At 46.9% G+C, this 18,545-nt stretch overlaps 8 protein-coding genes across 8 annotated transcripts in view; 6 read left to right on the top strand and 2 right to left on the bottom strand.

Annotated features, from left to right (window-relative positions):
* The window catches only part of Pmar_PMAR011566 (Acetyl-CoA acetyltransferase, cytosolic, putative), a gene marked incomplete at its 3' end in the record, with an annotated part of 2,378 nt that extends 2,337 nt beyond the window's left edge, over nucleotides 1–41 (top strand). Inside the window, exon 10 of the mRNA XM_002773676.1 lies at nucleotides 1–41. This exon is cut by the window's left edge and continues 4 nt beyond it. Coding sequence (XP_002773722.1) covers nucleotides 1–41 — 41 coding nt within the window.
* Nucleotides 42–205: 164 nt separating this feature from the next.
* On the top strand, nucleotides 206–1,936 carry Pmar_PMAR011565 (translocation protein sec62, putative; the record flags this gene model as incomplete). Its single annotated transcript, XM_002773675.1, has 8 exons — nucleotides 206–279; nucleotides 354–434; nucleotides 504–676; nucleotides 725–853; nucleotides 909–1,012; nucleotides 1,070–1,193; nucleotides 1,252–1,462; nucleotides 1,782–1,936. The coding sequence occupies exons 1-8, from the start codon at nucleotides 228–230 to the stop codon at nucleotides 1,934–1,936; spliced, it is 1,029 nt and encodes a 342-aa protein (XP_002773721.1). The 5' UTR covers nucleotides 206–227.
* A 780-nt stretch (nucleotides 1,937–2,716) lies between these two features.
* Pmar_PMAR011564 (hypothetical protein) lies at nucleotides 2,717–6,529 on the top strand (the record flags this gene model as incomplete). Its single annotated transcript, XM_002773674.1, has 9 exons — nucleotides 2,717–2,750; nucleotides 2,860–3,064; nucleotides 3,114–3,481; nucleotides 3,675–3,764; nucleotides 4,023–4,062; nucleotides 4,174–4,321; nucleotides 4,717–4,915; nucleotides 5,165–5,266; nucleotides 5,484–6,529. 9 exons carry the CDS (start codon nucleotides 2,717–2,719, stop codon nucleotides 6,527–6,529), a joined length of 2,232 nt encoding a protein of 743 aa, XP_002773720.1.
* Nucleotides 6,530–8,206: 1,677 nt separating this feature from the next.
* On the top strand, nucleotides 8,207–8,997 carry Pmar_PMAR011563 (hypothetical protein; the record flags this gene model as incomplete). Its single annotated transcript, XM_002773673.1, has 4 exons — nucleotides 8,207–8,551; nucleotides 8,610–8,719; nucleotides 8,773–8,868; nucleotides 8,913–8,997. 4 exons carry the CDS (start codon nucleotides 8,207–8,209, stop codon nucleotides 8,995–8,997), a joined length of 636 nt encoding a protein of 211 aa, XP_002773719.1.
* A 109-nt stretch (nucleotides 8,998–9,106) lies between these two features.
* Nucleotides 9,107–9,704, top strand: Pmar_PMAR011562 (hypothetical protein; the record flags this gene model as incomplete). Its single annotated transcript, XM_002773672.1, has 5 exons — nucleotides 9,107–9,199; nucleotides 9,253–9,283; nucleotides 9,329–9,422; nucleotides 9,469–9,587; nucleotides 9,634–9,704. 5 exons carry the CDS (start codon nucleotides 9,107–9,109, stop codon nucleotides 9,702–9,704), a joined length of 408 nt encoding a protein of 135 aa, XP_002773718.1.
* A 466-nt stretch (nucleotides 9,705–10,170) lies between these two features.
* Nucleotides 10,171–11,820, top strand: Pmar_PMAR011561 (conserved hypothetical protein; the record flags this gene model as incomplete). Its single annotated transcript, XM_002773671.1, has 1 exon — nucleotides 10,171–11,820. The coding sequence occupies one exon, from the start codon at nucleotides 10,171–10,173 to the stop codon at nucleotides 11,818–11,820; it is 1,650 nt and encodes a 549-aa protein (XP_002773717.1).
* A 621-nt stretch (nucleotides 11,821–12,441) lies between these two features.
* Nucleotides 12,442–14,289, bottom strand: Pmar_PMAR011560 (Prolipoprotein diacylglyceryl transferase, putative; the record flags this gene model as incomplete). The annotated part of the gene is made up of 9 exons (XM_002773670.1): nucleotides 12,442–12,498; nucleotides 12,549–12,672; nucleotides 12,752–12,884; nucleotides 12,930–13,031; nucleotides 13,082–13,164; nucleotides 13,216–13,264; nucleotides 13,636–13,744; nucleotides 13,790–13,884; nucleotides 14,241–14,289. The coding sequence occupies 9 exons, from the start codon at nucleotides 14,287–14,289 to the stop codon at nucleotides 12,442–12,444; spliced, it is 801 nt and encodes a 266-aa protein (XP_002773716.1).
* Nucleotides 14,290–14,893: 604 nt separating this feature from the next.
* On the bottom strand, nucleotides 14,894–18,132 carry Pmar_PMAR011559 (Prolipoprotein diacylglyceryl transferase, putative). The gene is made up of 9 exons (XM_002773669.1): nucleotides 18,076–18,132; nucleotides 17,462–17,556; nucleotides 17,308–17,419; nucleotides 17,100–17,148; nucleotides 16,964–17,046; nucleotides 15,698–15,799; nucleotides 15,394–15,529; nucleotides 15,004–15,186; nucleotides 14,894–14,960 (listed from the first exon to the last, which is right to left on the bottom strand). Exons 1-9 carry the CDS (start codon nucleotides 18,122–18,124, stop codon nucleotides 14,948–14,950), a joined length of 822 nt encoding a protein of 273 aa, XP_002773715.1. The 5' UTR covers nucleotides 18,125–18,132; the 3' UTR covers nucleotides 14,894–14,947.
* Nucleotides 18,133–18,545: the final 413 nt, after the last annotated feature.

The raw sequence follows: 18,545 nt of genomic DNA, 5'->3' as shown, positions 1-18,545 counted from the left end.
GCGGAGGCGGGGCGAGCGCTGTCATTCTGAGAAGAGAGTAACCGGAAGGTCGTGGGTTCGAACCTCGCCGGGTGCATTTTTATATTCCCATTCGTATGACATGCCCCATCCGCCCGATAGTATCAAATTTTAAGCGTTTTTCACTCACTTTTCTAAGCTATTGAGTTGGGGTCTTGCAGTGAGAGCTCTTATCAGTGTCTTTTTTGTCCACATTCATTGGCGCGAAGATGTCGCAAACGGCAGGGAAGCGCGACTGGGATCCTTCGATGGAGCCTCTGAGTAATCCTATGGTCTAGGCGCTGTTAATACTGCTTCGCTCCGCTGTGATTTTGATGTTGGTTTATTCTTTTCAGTGAAGTTGTTGATGAGCAAGAAAGGTGTGAATAACCGCACTGCGACTGAGGTCGGCAAGAAGGTTGTGACCATTATTCGAGGTAACACGGAATTTCGGATTTTTCCCGAGAAATTGCTGGAAATAATTTTATGGCGCGTGACGGTTTCAGGCAAGGAGCTCACGGAGTTCCTCCTCAAGAACGGAACAATCCTCAAGAAAAGGTGCCCGGATGCCTTGAAGAAGTGTTTAGATGGGAAGGCCCCAGAAACCGAAGCAGAGAATGCCAAGCTCGTCATCCCCCTCATCACTGGAGGCTTCATGTTCCGCTGTGTCGATGCTACTGTAGGCGTTAGAAGGAGTACTTGCAGTGAATGGTGGGTGTGTATGTAGATCCAAGCCACGGACAAGCCGTCGGGCAGTACTGAGCGTCGTCGTCGGAAGTGGCCTGACAGGGTAGCTCGAGTGGCGCCACAGCATCAGGGTTATGATCCTAAGGGGCTTTATATTGTGGAGTGGGAGGTAAAGAAGGCGGAGTGAAGCGTTTTTTGTATACCATTTTCGCGTTGTGGGGTAGGGGTCCAAGACGATGCAGTATGTACTTCTGGGAGTTGTCATTACCGCTGTGCTTTTGATGTGTCTTTTCCCAGTATGGCCGATGTGGGCTAAGCTTGGGGTCTGGTAGTATCTTGGCGTATCTTTGCGCACAGTGAAGATTTTGTTGTTATGCTGCGATAGGTACTTGACAGTGGCCTTCTCGACTTTCATGACTGTATTGTTGGTCGTTCGCATGGTCTGTTATGTCGCACTGTGGGCGTTTGGTGCCGACTTTTGGATTTTCCCTAATCTTCTTGATGAGGATGTGAGCCGAGCGGACCTACTTTGTATCTTGCGCGCTTGGACCTCGGATATTTTTTCAGCTCGGAGTGATCGAGTCCTTCCAACCCGTGTACTCATTTGCTTACCGCTCCGACGATTGGCTGATGATTGTGTGCCGCGTCCTGTCGGTGGGCGTCATCGCCATCGCCTTGCATCAGCTCAGCCAGACGCACTCCTTATCCGATATTGGAGAGTTCGCCAAAGTACAATTCCTGGACATTGTGGAGTGGGGGGAAAATAAACTACAGAATGGTAAGCAGCCGGGGAGGGGTAGAAGTATGTCTTTATCATTGGACCTGTTTTGTATCTTTATCATTGGACATATTTTGTATCTTTATCGTTGGACCTATTTTGTATCTTTATCATTGGACCTGTTTTGTATCTTTATCATTGGACCTGTTTTGTATCTTTATCATTGGACCTGTTTTGTATCTTTATCATTGGACCTATTTTGTATCTTTATCGTTGGACCTATTTTGTATCTTTATCATTGGACCTGTTTTGTATCTTTATCATTGGACCTGTTTTGTATCTTTACCATTGGACCTATTTTGTATCTTTCTCTCATCAGGTCCCGAGATGATGCAAAGATTCCCCTCCCTAGAGCAAGTGAAACAGGAGACTGAGGTGGAAGGTGACAACGAGACTACTCGAGTCCATACTGACTATACGACTCAAGACAGCGGCGAGTATGAAGATATTGAAGACGCCTTTGAAGCGGAGTAGATGACTATCGCCGTCCTCCTCTATACACTATGTTTTCTCGTCCGGGTTTGTCTCTGCCTGTTGTGTACTCAGAAAAATTTGGGGAAATTGGTGACAGTTTGTGTGCTCTGATGTCCCTTTTTCAATCGCGGATACTCTCACGGAGTCTGCATCGTCGACAGGGGAGTTCCGATGGGGACAGGCGAGGAACAGTGTCACCACCGGCCGAGGGTGTCACCACCCCAACTGTCACTACGACCATTATACCCCCACCAGCATCAACAGTGAAGGAGGTCACTGGTCTGGGCTTATTCGGAGCTTATTCGTCGTCTAGCGAGTCGGAGGATGAAGATAGTGATGACAGCGTTGAGGAAATGCAAGATGAGCAAGATGTGGCAAGATCTGCGGATACTCTGGCTGATCACGAGTAAGTCGTGGGAAGGTATATGGAGGATGATGGTTCAAGATTCAGAGTATGTCGAGATGTGGTCCATCGGCCGTCGGTCGGGGGGCGTATGGGGAAATTGAGGAGTATGGTAGCAGGGCTGGTGGGGTCGACCATAGAGGCTACTCAGGGAGGGAGGAGGGAAAAGGCGTTGGCGGCAGCACCATGTACGTTGGGGAGGGTATCTAGAGGTTGAGCGGGAAAGATACGGATTAGGTCGGATATTGTCTTGGCAGCATTCCCTAGTTGAGAGGGTTAATCTCCTTATCCCCCTTCTTTACAGTCGTTTTAGTGATGACGTGATGGCCGCAGTGTTGAGAAGTGTCGTTGCTCACACGGGACGTTTCTGACCATGAATGAATATCTCTGAGGGCAACGAATGGCGTGAGAGTAAGGAAGATATGGCTTTGGAAGATGGTGGTCAATAAGTGGACATGTTTTGTATCTTTCATGGTTGAACCTAAGATACCTGTCCTGGAGCTCCTCCTTGTTTCCTCAGGGCCCGTACGGGAGCAGGTGGGCCGACTGCAAGGCCTCCTAGGTGATGACAAGACCTCGGCACAATGGCGGCAACTGGACTGCCGACTGGGGGACTGTCTTGAGGAAGCTAAACTGAGCATGACCCGACTGGCAGAGACCACAGCTCATGGGCTTGCTTTGTATCTTCAGGATGGCCAACCTAAGATTCCTCAGCCTCGAGGGAGGTAGTTCCTCCATTCTTATTGGATTGGAATTTGTTGTTCTTCATGGTAGGTGTGTCGAACTAGCAGCAACCTCTTCGGAGGGCATAACTAGCGATATATCAGAGTCTCCTGTGTCCTCGTCTGCTGTTGAAGAGGAAACTCCTAGTGAGAGCCCTTTCAATGCCGCAGTGTATTCTCGCGCGCCTGAGATTGACGAGGATGTACTCAAACGGATGGCGGAGAATCGAGTAGATGAGGTTGAGAGGGAGCTGGAGGCTTTGGCGGCAGTCCATGAGCGGGAGCAACGGAAGGAGGAGGAAGAGGAAGAGGACTTCCCTATTGATGGGTTCAAGCTGGGTGTGGGGGAGGTGGAGGAAAGGTCGTCCAAGTGGGCATGCAAGCCGCATGAGGAAAGTGATGATGAGGACAGACGCAGATGTGAGTGGATGGCAAGGGCGGGGACCCATCTAGCTTTGAGAGATAACGTTACTCAGAGTTTTTTGGGGGGGGAAGTTCATAATGTGATGATATTCACATGGGAAACTATTTATAAAATTGCGGAAAATTCAGAATAAGTTCCTCCGGAGAATATTATAGATTCATGGATGACTCTTCTCTATGTTGTGTTTAGGGATATTCACACGAACTCCCCGAGTGCATCTAAAGGACCCCAACAGAGCGGCAGATCGGAGCACGCATGGCCTTGTTGGTCGCTGGACTAGTATAAAGCGGCGGCGCTCAGGAGCAGCAGCGGCGCATTATTGATCTTTTTATGGATTCTTCACTAGCGTACCATTCCGTATCATTATCGCTATCTACTGCATCACTGTTGAGTTGGTGGGAGGGTATCCTCATCGCATGTGTGGAGAGAATGTTGTGGTATTATCGTGTTGTTCCATAAAGGGTAGTGATATGGGAAGCAACGTTTGTATGGTCTACCGCTCCCATATGGCGGTATGATGATATGTTTGCTGTCCAGTCGTCGGGACTGGATGCCACCGGTTTTCGAGTGGTGAATTGTAAGAATTATGGTACTGATTCCCTCGAAGGGGGGGGGAGGGGTGATGTTGAAAACTACAGTATGAGTACTGTTGCTATTCTCCAGAGAGCTGCGGTATCCGGTTTGGTAGGCAGTTTGTGTCGCTGATGTTACCAACGGCTTGTGGCCGGCTGAGGTTGGAGACGCCGAGTTGCTGCTGGTGCGGTATAAGGCACTATCATAAGTTCGTACGCCCGGAGGCTCCTAATCAGGACAACCTTAAGAAGACTATCACGAGGGTAGGGTGGGGTGCTAGCTTACTGGTTTGTACGATTGTAAACAGAGATTCATCAAGCTTTGGGGAATAATGTTCCGCAAGGTTTCATAGTGATGGGGGAATGTTCCTAATGTGGTGATATTTACATGGAAAACTAGTTGAAAATGTATTCCTACAAAATGAGTCTTCACGGGAACATTATAGGTTCTTAGATAATTCCAGACAATATGGAAATTCTCGTTGGTCTATCTACCTGAATTTTTATGTACAATTTCGTTATTAGTGAGGAAATTCCTGAGCTCAGCTGAGAAAAGCCATCATATATTCCCCCAAAATTGCCTAAAATGGGCGATGACGCCCTTGTGAGTACAGATGAGCACTTTATGTATTTCCTCTCAACACTGTTCTCTTGACCAGGAGCTTCAGCCGATCGCGTTTGAAATGCAAAATGACAAGAATGCGGGCAACTACCTTTACGATAAGCACTACTGGGGTTATATATGTTCACCTAAGTTCGAAGGGAAGACCTATAAAGAAATGAAGGACATGTTAAAGGATCTTCTGGAGCGCTGCGAGATGGGAGAAGGCCGGTGTCGATTCAAGTTGGAGCCGCCAAGTCGGTGGGAGGTGGGCCTGGTCCTGACCGCTGTGCCACGAAATTATCCGGAATGCCTCCTCAGAAATTGAAGAGGATTCGCAGACGTCATTTCTCGTTGGATCGTTGATTTGCCATGTTGCTATTCTCTGGCTGGTTTCTGCCATTTTTCGGTGTTGATTTGTGCATTTTTTCGCATCGCTCCGCTAAAGGATTTGTTTTATGTTACCATCATCACCTATATGTCGTTTCTCCTCTGCGTCCCTACAGAGCCTCCTAGAGAGCATCCTCATGATGATACCCTTCCTAAGCGTGCCCCCAGGGGCGTGCCTTCTGCAAGCGACAGTCGCCATTATAGGCCTGGTCGAACTGGTAGTAGCCCCAGTGTGGCGTAGCACCCCAGCCGCCTTGGGCCTGGCCTTCTCGGTACTTGTGCGTTACGACCCTTCAACGGCATCATTATGTTCGCTTCTGATGGTACTGGGTTATGTCGTGTCGTTGGTGCTGAAGCCGGAATGGGAGAGGTCTTTGGTCGTCATGCTGATTGCTCTATTATTTATCACCCCAGTGGTGGCTGTGTTCCTATTAGTATTGGTCTGTGGTATATCTGAGGACCTCCTGGCTAATCGCTTCACTCGCCTCGAGAGTGGTCTGCTGGCTCAGCTAGCGGCTTGTGGAAGTATCGCTATCACGAGGCACTCCACTCTATCATCAGTTCCCTCAGCGTGGACGGCTATGCTAGCTTCTACGTTGGTGCTATTTGGGTGCCTTCTCATGCTGGCCAGGTTGGATCTGTCTCCTAGACGAATACAGTCTCCACTATATTCACTTTTGCTCAGTGCGGTGTACCTTCTCAGTCGGTCGATCTGTAGTGAAAGGGCGGAGCGATCGATAGCAGCTTTGGTGGAGTACATTGGAACCCCCTCGCACTGCACTACGTTGTTTTGGTGGGGTCTGGCAATCTTGATCGGAGTCGGGGGGACGCAGCTGACCGAGAGTGTACATGTCTTCGGTCAAGGGTCTAGGGGTACAATCATTGTGAGGAAGCTCTTCCACTTGTTGGCGGTAGTGTTGTTCCAGCCGGTCGTAATCAGCGACCCGGAGTTCCTAGGTTTCTCACAGTTCATCGCCTTGGGCCTTTTTATTGTCCTGGAGGCGTTAAGAGTATACCACACCCACCTGAAGATCGTCAAGAAACTATCGGGGTACCTCGTGCAGTACTTGGATGGTAAGGACCCGAGCGACGGCGGCATCATCTTTACTCACATATCCCTTCTACTGGGCTTGTCCATTCCTGTATGGTTCGAGCTTGGATACTCTAGTGAGTTTTCAGTACTACGAGCATCGGCAGGCATCCTCTCGGTGGGGGTGGGAGATGCGATGGCGGCCTGTGTTGGAGTCACCGTGAGAGGACCTAAAATTCCGGGGGCGGAGCGACGCACTATTGCGGGCTTGATTGGATTTGTAGTCTCTGCGATGGGTTATGGTTTAGCTGTCATGACCGGGGGCGATTGGGCTATGATGTGGCGAAGGAGTGGTATGGCAATTTGCGCCACAGCGTTTTTGGAGTGCTATATCACGAGTATTGATAACCTCGTCCTCCCTGTTTATATGCTGGCGTTATTGGCTTTCTAACCCGGCTAGTTGTGTATCAATTTCTGTACCAAAATTGGTCGCGTTTGTCATATCCGGGAGAGCGACAAGCTTTGAATTTTCATGAGTACGGCCCTGCTAGGAAGGGAGGCAACAGAAACTGCAGAGGACGAACGTTTATGGCGATCGACATACCGTACCTACTTTCGGAACACCGCGACGGTGGTATCGGCCGGAGCCCTGAGGATGGTAGTGGACTCAGTCGTCTTGACCTTGCTGGGGGAGGACCCTCGGGCGATGGACTTCGCTTTCGCATCGCGGTGCCAACGGAACAGCTTCAGTGTGTGTCTACTAGCAGGTAATTGATCTATTACGACTTGGCTAATTTGATATGCACATACGCGTTTTCCGGGATTAGTGCTAGTGAATCACTTGTGGATGTTATAGTCTCGAAAGGTTACTTTTATCACAAAGCGTGTTCGTCGAAATTTCCATTTTGTTTATGCGATATAGTTTCAGATCGATTCGAATTGATCATGGATAGTATGTGTGTGAAATGTGATATGTAACTATGCAGACGATGAGGGAATAAGACGTTTATAATATGATGATGACACTGGAGTTTCATCAGTTTTACGTGAAGTGGCGTAATATTCTGTGAAAAAGCCGATATTCGCGGTCGTATGCAGTAGTCGTGAAATATATTTTTCGCTAGTGTTTTTCATATCCCGGCCCGTGAAACTCCACTGTATTTATCAGTTTGTCTATATATTATCAAATCGATTATATCTTCTACAGTGCGTGTCAATGTGGTGTGCAAATGTGTGTTATTTCCCGAGACTAACGAGAATCAATCTGAAACTAGACATCGCATATCCAATGTAATATGAACATGTGTTGTGATGAAAGCACCCGTTCGCGACAACTTGTTCACTGTAAGACACACATTTGCATATCAACTGTATATTTAGAATAGCTCGCAAATTGAGAAGTACTAAATAGGTATGTGCGAGTTCCTGGTGTGCTTGCTCCTCACGGGCGTCTTCGTGTGGCACCTCCAAGAAAAGCTGGGAGATCCCTATTTTAACCGATGGTGTGCTCGAGCGTTTTCTTGGTCGGTCCTCACCGGAGCTGCCGAATGGGTTCCTATCACAATACTATCCGCGAAAGTAGCAGTAGTGGTGAGTTACGCTGGCAAGGCCTGGTCCTGGCTGGAGTGGATTATGGTCGCTACTCTCGCGCTTGCGTCGACCCTGGTGTGCACGTTGAGTGTTAATGCGGCCCTGCGTAGAAGGGGTGGTAGTATATTCATACCGCACCATATGGGACACTACCTTTTACTACTATTTATGTACTGTATGGGGACTAGCGTAGGGACTGCGTGGTGGCTGATCATGTGAGGGGGGAGGGGGGAATCCGAGATCCGGCAAACGACGGTGAAAACTTCTCCTCCTTTTCCTTTCCCTGCCTCCTCTCTCTTCTATTATCGTTGGTCGCGTGAATTTTAGATCAATAGGTAGAGCGTGTGACTCTTAATCTCGAGGTCGGGGGTTCGAATCCACCTCCGGTCTTTGTGTTCGGCCGACCATATCCGTTTCTCGCAGATATGTGACCTTCCTCAAGCCCCACCCCGCCTCACTAACACTGTCCATCTTCTGGGCTATCGTCGTATCAGCGTGCGCGATGCTTTTCTACAAGCGTTTTGGTCCCGAGCCGATCATGCCCCATGGCAATCACACCTCCACGTCACTGCGTCGCTCCGCCCTCAGTTTCTTGGTATATGCGAGCGTAGTCTGCATGGTGAATGCAAATCATTCGGCGATCAAGGCGATAGTGCAGAGTATGCATTTCTTCAAGTTCCCGACGGGAGTGGACCTGGAGGGCCTGGCACTGCTGGCCTACACTGCGTGGTTCGTCACTATGTTCGCGGCTTTCTTTGCATATTGGATTACGCGAGCAACACCGATAGGGTTCGGAGTATCGACTCGTTTCTCTCGAATGGCTGCTGGTGAGGACACCATAGAGAGCCCTTGGGGGGCCTTGGCAGAACAGAGCGCATTGACGGTAATAGTAGCATACTGCTTGGTTTGAGGCCTTCCTTAGAGCTGTTGAAGCTCTTCAGGTCATGGCATTCGACTTCCTTTCCCTCCTCTCAGCCTTTCAATGGGGTAGCGTCTTCATGGGCTCTTTCGTACTGCTCGTCGGCTCCGGGGCTATTCGTTTTCCACTCATGTAATTCGGGATTTTCCAGATAGGTGGTTAATGATGTGCATCGTATTGATCAGTTACGTTATAGGGTGCACCGTCTACGCCACAGCGGTGTTAGGAGGAGTGTGTTGGTTCTGTCGTGCTTACATCCCTAGCGATGCTGAGAAGGCTATGTGAGTCCGCGGTCTTCTCCCATGCGTGGCCAAGCACAGATCAGGTACGATCAGTCTGGGCTGCCGTTCCACGATGAGGAGATGACCATGCGTCGAGCCGACGATGTTCCTCCAAGTGGTATGGAATAGGGGTTTACGCCAAATTGAACCACGTACTTTTGTGACCATCGTTTCCTCTGTCTGCGTCTTTCGGGTTGAGGGGCCCTGGGTCCAAGGTTGGCCCCAGGACATTTGAGTAATGCAAACTTCCAAATTTTCCCTATCGGCACCACCAGCAGCGCGGCTTCCAGCTAAGAAATCGACCATCCTGAGGTCTCTGGATTCGCTCAAGGTAGTAAAGCTTCGAATCCCGTATCAGGAAATTCATCACCATATCGTTTCTAGGTATTTTATAAGGACCCGCCTAGCGCCGAAGGTGAGCACGTCTGGTTGGTGAGGGCCGAATGCTGAGTTCTGTCAGACTCCTGTGCGAAGGATCAACAGGAGAAGCCCGGGGTCGACCTGAGGTTGCTCCACTATCAAGCCATGCAAGATGCCATCGATGCTCGAAAGAGGTGACTTGAGCGATTGTGTTGAATAAAAAGAGCGATTGTTGTTCAGATTGGTCCTTGGCTCTGGCCTTTATCGTTTGTCGAGGCGCCGTGCTGCTATCCCTGGGTATGGTGGGTTCATCCCTTTGAAGGACTCGGCAAATGTCCTGGGCTGCAGCTATAGACGGGGTAAGATAGTGCGGCCCGGCGGTGGTGGTTTGACGTTCCTTTTCAGCCAATTTGATCGCCTCTGAGATGATGGAGAGGCTGAACCCTCATGTGCCCCCTGCAGAGTTGTTAGGCTGAAGAATTCCCATCAGCCATGATTCATAAGTGATGTCAATTGTCAGCTACCCATTGTTGAGTTTTGAGTTATCACTAGTTGGCCCGATAAAGAATCACACTGAACAGCGGAGCGACACTGAGATCTCACGCGGCACTCAAATACGGTTAACGAAGAGGCCCTAGAGGCTCTCGGGTACGGTACGAAAGCATTTGATTGTGTGAAAGGACAAAACGTGAAAGTGAATCTTGCGTTGAAGTTCGCCCGGGCGTATGGCTCGACATAGCTTCTAGCATTGTGTTCTGAGCGAAAGCCGATGTCCCCATCTTCACGGTTGTCTCCTTGAAGTTCGTGTTATACAGATCCACTACGTGGGTTTTGACCGGTTGATAGTTAGGACCTAATACAACCTTCGGCTGTGTTATACCCACCTCGCAGATGGTGAGTGATTGCCCCTTCTATAGATCTTGTTCCTCGTGTTCCTCCTCAATGCGATTCGGTGGCACTTCTGCCTTGGCCTTCTGGGCCCTCCTAAACTCTGCTTCGGGTCGCCTTTCTGGTGACAACATCGATCCCGAGGAGACCGCTGTCTTCACTTCCAAGGACATCGAGGATTACCTCTCCCCTGGACCCTACGTTACTGTGGCCGAGTTTGGTAGTTCTCCTGTATCCCCCGTCATGGATTGGTTCGAGAGCTCCATTGCCGGTCTGAAGTCCTGGGCTGGGTCGGAGCTCCTCAGCTGGTCTGCCAAGATCATTGATACTCTCGGTGACCATGTGAAGGGTGCTGATATGTTCTACAACTTCATTCCGAGGCATGTCGCGACTTTGGAGAACGATGGTCAATGGCACAGCTATAGCGGTCGCTGTTTTCAAGACATCAAGGTCCGCTCGACAGAACGCGAGGACGGGACGATCATGATCGAGGCTGATTATCGCAATGCGGTCTCTTGGACGTGTGCCGAGTACGTCCTTTTTGGCAACGCCGCTGACTTCCATATGCAGTACAAACTCCATCGGGGTACGGAAACATACAAGTGGACTGCTGACAAGGGGAAGATCTACGTCTTTGATCTCCGCACTTCCCTCGTCGATGCGGCTGAGGGCATCATCAAGACCGCGGACCTGCTACTTGGTCGCGACCAGGCCCTAGAGTTCGTCGATCACTTCATGGGCTTCACTTTCGACAAGCGCACCCACCCTGGTGCCGTTGACATTGCTGAAGAGGATATCCATCCTGGCGATGTTATAATGGTCACGAATATTCAAGGCCAGAGTGCATCTATAATGTGGGCAGGTGGCTCTATCCCGAGTCATAGTATGATGTTCTTGCGTGATCCTGAGACTGAGAAACTCTACGCCATTGAGAGTTGGGCCGGTGGTGTACGCAAGCTCACCTTCGAGGAGTATCTCAAGGACGATGCTGGTTGGTATAATAACGCCGTCCTTGTTCCTCTCAAGGAGGAACTCCGTGAGAGCTTCGACAACGATGCTGCTTGGAATAAGTTCACCACCGAGTTTGAGGGCAACGACTATGGATATAGTAACTTCCTCTTTACTAGTGTTGACACTCTCAAGGGCAACTACCCCTGCCTTCCTATGGACGACTATCAGACCTGTCTCTCATGGGAGTTCGTCGAGACCCTTCTAGGTTTGGTCGAACGTGTTAAACCCGACATGGCCGACCTCCTCTTCCTCGAGGCCTTCAACCACCGCATGGGTTCCACTGGATTGGGCCTCAGTGATATCCTCAAGATGGCCGACGCCAAGCTTGAGGGCGGCTCGGCTGCGCTTCCAACTATCCCAGAACAGGACGACTGGGTCTACCATACCCATCATAACGGCCAACCTGTGATGGGCCCCTCTCGTGTTTGCAGTGCCCTCGTGTGTGAGATACTCCGTGCGGGTGGTGCTCTAGGTGATCATGAGCTTTCCTGCTCTGAGTTCACTCCCTTTGATGTCTATAGTATGGATATCTTCACTACTCCTACATACCAACTCAAGGGCGACTACGCTATAGACTTGACCAAACCCGATGCGTTGCGCCTCGGCCAGAAGGCTGTCACCGACGATATGGCTGAGACTTGCCAATCTGTCATCACCGCTGATTCCTACTATGCTAGAGCTCCCCATTGCTGAGCTCCCTTTTGTCTATGAGAAAAAGCTTCCATTGGAGGCGCTTTATACTCAGATAATTGTTCCTCTCGCTTTTCCTGCGAGGGTTGTACTTTACCACTTGTCCATGTTTGTCTTTTTGCCTTCTGTTTTCCCGTAACCAATACAGTGATATCCACCATTGAAATTCTTTCGGTGAGAAGTTCTCGTATGAGATGGCTTCACTCTTGTCATAATTCACAACGGTGGTTTGTGTTGGAAGTTATCGCACTGGGGAAGGCTTGATCCCTTGGGTGGGGAAGCGTTTGAGAGTTTTCGAGATATCCCGGACTCAGGTCATCTTCCGCCCTTGATACGATCAAATTAAATCAAGTGGAACTCAAAGATTGTGATCGTTTCGGAAAAGGATTTGGGAGCTATCACTGTCTGTCACAACTCCGTGTGCATCCTAAGTCATACGATTAGTCGTAAGGAAGTTTACTGCCATCAACCTGTCTACACTATTGCTATACAGAGCTATAACGCTCTCAGCTTGGGAGCCCGAAGGAACTCACTTCAACTCGACACAAATGAGAATACACCTGAACATTGTGAATAGCAGTATTTAAGGACACAGTAACACAGCAGTCAGTCAAATATCTGGTATCAATCAGCCTTCTTTTCTGAGAAAAAAATGACTCTACCAGGAATCGAACCCGAGACCTATGAATGCCAACAAGTGATACTCCTCACTTCGACAAGTCTTCTGTCACTTCCCCACCGAGCGTCCAGTGGATGACCGCGCCCGCCATGACGAGGCCGACAGCTACCATCTGGTACTGGTCTATATTCAACCCCTCTACAGCGTCGTACGACCGGAAGTACTCTATGAAGAACCTTCAAGGGGAAGGTATGACGGACTTTATAGTTGTTCCCGGTCAAATCAATCGCCGATTTCCTCTCAAAACGCCCTCACCGTGCGAGCCCTAGGAGCATGAGCATATCCGAGCACTGAGTCCACATAGGGATATCTTCTTTTCGTCGTTGCCATAAAGCCATCGCGATCAAGCCCGAGGTGACCATTTCATAGAGTGGTGTTGGGTGAACAGCTGAAACGTTTGAGTATTTGAAAAGAGACAGAGCGATTCACTCACGAAAAAGGGATGGCACTAAGCCGTTGGGAAAGCTCATGGCCCAAGGCACTTCAGAAGGCGGTCCATAGCAGCCATCACCAGATAGAAAACAGCCTACCTTACCTAAAGATACCAAAAGATACTCTCAAACCGCACCCGGAAGATTTACTCACCAATGGCATGTCCTAGCATCAACAGAGGTGCTAACACATCTAGCATTCTGCCCACAGACTCCTGACAACAGTATCGGGTATATCTACACAGACACGACCCTGACTGGAGGGAAGATAGTGCAAGTGACTCTCACACTGTAGTAGCAATGATGCCCCCGATAAGGCCACCCTGGAAGGACAAACCTGAGCGAGGAAAGATACAAAGGGATCAATGAATATTAATAAAAATACTAATAGCAATACTATTAGTATTTTTACTAATAAAAATACTAAATAAAAATACCAATAAAAATACTAATAGAAATACTAATAAAAATACTAATAGAAATACTAATAAAAACAGTAATAGAAATACTTATAAAAATACTAATAAAGATACCAATAGGAATACTAATAGAAATACTAATAAAAATACTAATAGAAATACTTATAAAAATACTAATAAAGATACTAATGAAGATACCAATAGAAATACTGATAAAAATAATAATAGAAATACTAATAGAAATACTACTGAAAATACGAATTGAAAGAAAAAGCGTTGGAAAGCTTACCCGTATTGAGGGCGAACAGCGCACTACTATCACAAGTCAACGCATAGTGCACTCTAGCTCCAACGAGGCCCCCAAGCATAGCACACAACACTAGGATCGACGGGTTGACCTTATATACCACAATTCCGACAAATCCTAGAGAGCTTTCACATACTTTCAGGTGAACTCTACTGATTTCCTTAACGCCTAGGGAATACGTGACCATGAAAGCGATCGCCATGCAAAGGCCATAGACGTAGACATTGATGCCTGAACATAGCAAGGAAGTATTCATTTCTTGTAAGAAGGAAACTCAGGTGCTCAATAAAGATATTCCACTAATAAATATAAAGTTACTTATGAAAAACACTGGTGAAAAATATATTTCTAGACTACTGTATATCACCGCGAATATCGCGTTTTTCACCAAGTTTTACGCCACTCCGCGTAAAACAGGTAAAACTCCATTATATTCTCCCACTTTCCCTGTAAATATTTCCTATGAAAATCATAGGAATATTCCTATAATATTATCATGTTTTCCTGTGAATTGGCACACGTCGCGAAGAACCCAGAAGTAATAAAAATTCCAATTCTTGAAATATACTCCCCACACAAACACTTACCAAACACAGTGAATAACACCGGCCGCACAAACTTGGCAGTGAGGGCCATCTAGAATAAAAATAACGTGAAACCAGCAGAAACCCGCTATCCCCTTTTATGCGGTCATTCACAAGCGTACAAGTTCCTCTTGAAAGCGACTATCCCAGTTTTCCGCTGGTCATCGCCAGCGCTAGAATATATGTTCCCTTCCCTCAGCTGAGCTCAGGAGCTTCCTCACTAACTATTATCAGTATGGGAAAATATGCACATGGTCAACCACATGTGTTGGTGACGAGATGAAAATTCTGAGAGGAAATTTTGGGAAATCCTCATTCATTCCTACACGAATTCGTACATAACGCGTATGTTTAGCGAGGAAACTGTCAAGCTCAGCTGAGGAAAGCGATTACATATTTTCAGCACTGATTATTATAAAGTTTACCCACGAATTAGGGTCGAAGTATACAGTAATTAATGAAAAATTCCTCGCAATTTTCTCTCAATTTCCATATTGTCACCAACATATGCAGTTGACCATTTGTGTATTTTCCCATACCGCAAGATTCATTTTTCTCCGCTCACTTCGTTTCCGATGAGCTGAGAAATTCCGTGTATAGCCAACACTACTACAAACACAACAGCAACAACCGCAACCGAGAAGCACGCCGAAATGGCTCTGCAACATTCGCGGACCGAAGTTCTCAAATACTTACCAAAAATACCATTCCTAGTTCGTTTTCCTGACATAAAAAGATGACAAACAACTCCGAAAATCGTTCCTACTTGGCACGCGCTGTCTTTTTTTTCGAAGATACTTTTTCGCTCTTTTTCGTGCCCAGCCACTCACGATTGGTCGCCAACCTCACGATAACCCCAGCCACTATAAAGCCCAGAGCAAACACTTGGAACTGGCTGATCCCAATTCCTTCCAACCTGTTATGCCCACGGTATCTCTCCACGAAAAATCTGACCATAAATCGCACACTACATGAGGCCGGGAAAATACGCACATGATTAACCACATGTGTTGGTGATAATATGAAAAAATTTTGAGAAATTTTTAGTGTTTTCTGTGCACTTCTACCCGAATTCGTGAGTAAACTTCATAATAATGATTGAGCTCAGCTGAGGGAAGCGAACATATATTCCCCCAACACTAGGCTTCTCCCTCACCTAGTGCTGCCCAGTAATATCAGCATGTCAGACATCTGAGCCCAGGGCACAGCTTCACGCTGTTTCCTGCGAAGCCACAGAAGCAATCCGACTCCTCCAGAAGTAACCATCTCGTACAGGGGCGCCGGATGGACCGCTGAAAACACAGTATAGGGTGATATGCATATGGTCAAGTACGTGTGTTGGTGACACTATGAAAATTCTGAGAGGAAATTTTGGGAATTTTTGTGAATAAATTTCTATGATTAGTGAGTAAAATCATACACATATTCCAACACTGACATAGTTGTGTTAAATCACTCACGTATAGTAGTTGGAACCAACCCATTAGGGAAGCTCATTGCCCACGGGACGTCAGTAGGATAACCATAACATCCGTCTCCAGATATGAAGCAACCAACCTTACCTGACCATGACCTGTGATATCAATCAATTCCTTATACACATTCCACTAACTACTTCACAGGGGGTAATGAAATCTACATGGGTAACTTCACTCTTGAATGGTATGGGAAAGAAAACTGCAAAGTGCTTGATAGGAACGGTAGCAATAGTGACACTTCTGTATGACTATCATCATAGTACTGTGTACAAGAAATAGTGACAATTCTGTACGACTATCATCATAGTACTGTGTACAAGAAATAGTGACAGTTCTGTACGACTATCATCATAGTACTGTGCACAAGAAATAGTGACAGTTCTGTACGACTATCACCATAGTACTGTGTACAAGAAATAGTGACACTTCTGTACGACTATCATCATAATACTGTGTACAAGAAATAGTGACAGTTCTGTACGACTATCATCATAGTACTGTGTACAAGAAATAGTGACACTTCTGTACGACTATCACCATAGTGCTGTATACAAGAAATAGTGACAGTTCTGTACGACTATCATCATAGTACTGTGTACAAGAAATAGTGACAGTTCTGTACGACTATCATCATAGTACTGTGTACAAGAAATAGTGACACTTCTGTACGACTATCATCATAGTACTGTGCACAAGAAATAGTGACAGTTCTGTACGACTATCACCATAGTGCTGTATACAAGAAATAGTGACAGTTCTGTACGACTATCATCATAGTACTGTGTACAAGAAATAGTGACAGTTCTGTACGACTATCATCATAGTACTGTGTACAAGAAATAGTGACACTTCTGTACGACTATCATCATAGTACTGTGCACAAGAAATAGTGACAGTTCTGTACGACTATCACCATAGTGCTGTATACAAGAAATAGTGACAGTTCTGTACGACTATCATCATAGTACTGTGTACAAGAAATAGTGACAGTTCTGTACGACTATCATCATAGTACTGTGTACAAGAAATAGTGACAGTTCTGTACGACTATCACCATAGTACTGCGAATACGCAGAGGAAAAGCTCCACTATACTACCATAGTGATCGATACGAACATGTGAACGATTTACGGTATTATCAAATTCCACAATGGTACCAATCCGACAGGCGTGTGATATGATCGATTTACGGTATTATCAAATTCCAGCATAATTCTCAAGGGACCCAAACCAAGCCGACTTCCTCACCTATGGAATGCCCTATAAGAAGCAGCGGCGCCAAAGTGTCCAACATACGACCGATAGATTCATGACAGTAGAGCTTAGTATACCTATAATAAAAAAATTTCCGAAAAAAGGCGGAGCGAAGCACGACGACCCATACCCCGTAGTGCCTATGATACCACCCAACAACCCTCCTTGGAAGGAATGACCTGAACGATGCATTAAAAAAATACGTAAACTTGGTAACAATATGAAAATTTCGCGGAAATTTTGGAAAAAATTTTGGTAATTTTCTTTACACTTTTACCAAATTTTCTTTGTAACTCCTGAGCTCAACCGATGAAAGCCAACATATAATTCCAACTCACCCGTAGACATATCCCAGAAAGAAGCTGTGCTATTCCAAGTGAGCACATAATGCAGTCGTGACCCTAGAATTCCCCCTATCATCGCTGACAGCAGCAACGCCGACGAGTCGATCTGAAGCAGTCTACTCTTAGATGTATATAGTCAATAGCTCACCTTCAAGTTCTTTCTTTTCAGCTCGCCATCACCGAGAAATAAGGCGGATAAGAATGCTAGAGCCATGCAGAGTCCATAGCCGTAAACAGCTCGGCCTGATAAAAAGAATCGTGTTTGCTCATTTCTAGCGAACTGATCTCAACAACAACACTACCGTTTAGCAAAATCACTATCAGTGTTGGAGGAATATATGCTCGCTCTCCTCAGCTGAGCTCAGGAGTTTCCGCACTTTCAAAAGTTCACATACAAATTCGGGTGAAAGTGTACAGAAACCATTGGAGTTTCACGGGCGGCCGTGATATGAAAATCACTAGTGAAAAAATATATTTCACGACTACTGCATATCACCGCGGATATCGCGCTTTTAACCGAGTTTTACGCCACTTCGCGTAAAACGGGTGAAACTCCAATGACAAATTTCCAAAATTTCCTCACAATTTTCGCGATTGTCACCATCACATGTAGTTGACCATATGCATACTTCCCATCATAGTCGCTCACCGTCACCGAGATTAATATCACACCAAGCTTTACAATTCCCTACCACACCAACCTCAAGTAAGCTCGATTACGATCAACTCACACCATGAGAGCTACCAAGACCCTGGTACTACCGAAGACGGTGAACAGGACCGGCCTGGCAAATTCGATGACAATAGCCATTTTTGGAGAGGAAAAATATCCTGACATCAATGTTAGCTTTTCCCACTCTACTGCGAGAATAGAAACTCTCCGACAACCCCAAAGGGCCTAGTATGTGCAACAACGGAAATGGCCTCTCATTCGGGCAACTGCAGAGGCGAAGCGATGCGGCTAATGTGGAAATCTATGTTCGCTTTCCTCACCCGAGCTCAAAAGTTTATATATGAATTCGGGTAGAAGAAAATTTCACCAATTTTTTTTCACAATTTTCATATTCTCAAATACACATGTAGTTGACCATATGCACATTTTTTCCCAAACTGGAGCCGGCAGCCAGCGGAGCGATACGCTTTAGACACCCTTACGAACCACCCCAACACGACTACTCCGCTGAATCAACGACAACGTGATAGCGACCAGACGATTTAATACGACATGCAGT

This window comes from Perkinsus marinus, assembly GCF_000006405.1.
Source record: "Perkinsus marinus ATCC 50983 genomic scaffold scf_1104296958712, whole genome shotgun sequence".
NCBI lineage: Eukaryota > Perkinsozoa > Perkinsida > Perkinsidae > Perkinsus > Perkinsus marinus.
This window is presented reverse-complemented; position numbering and strand designations above follow the sequence as displayed.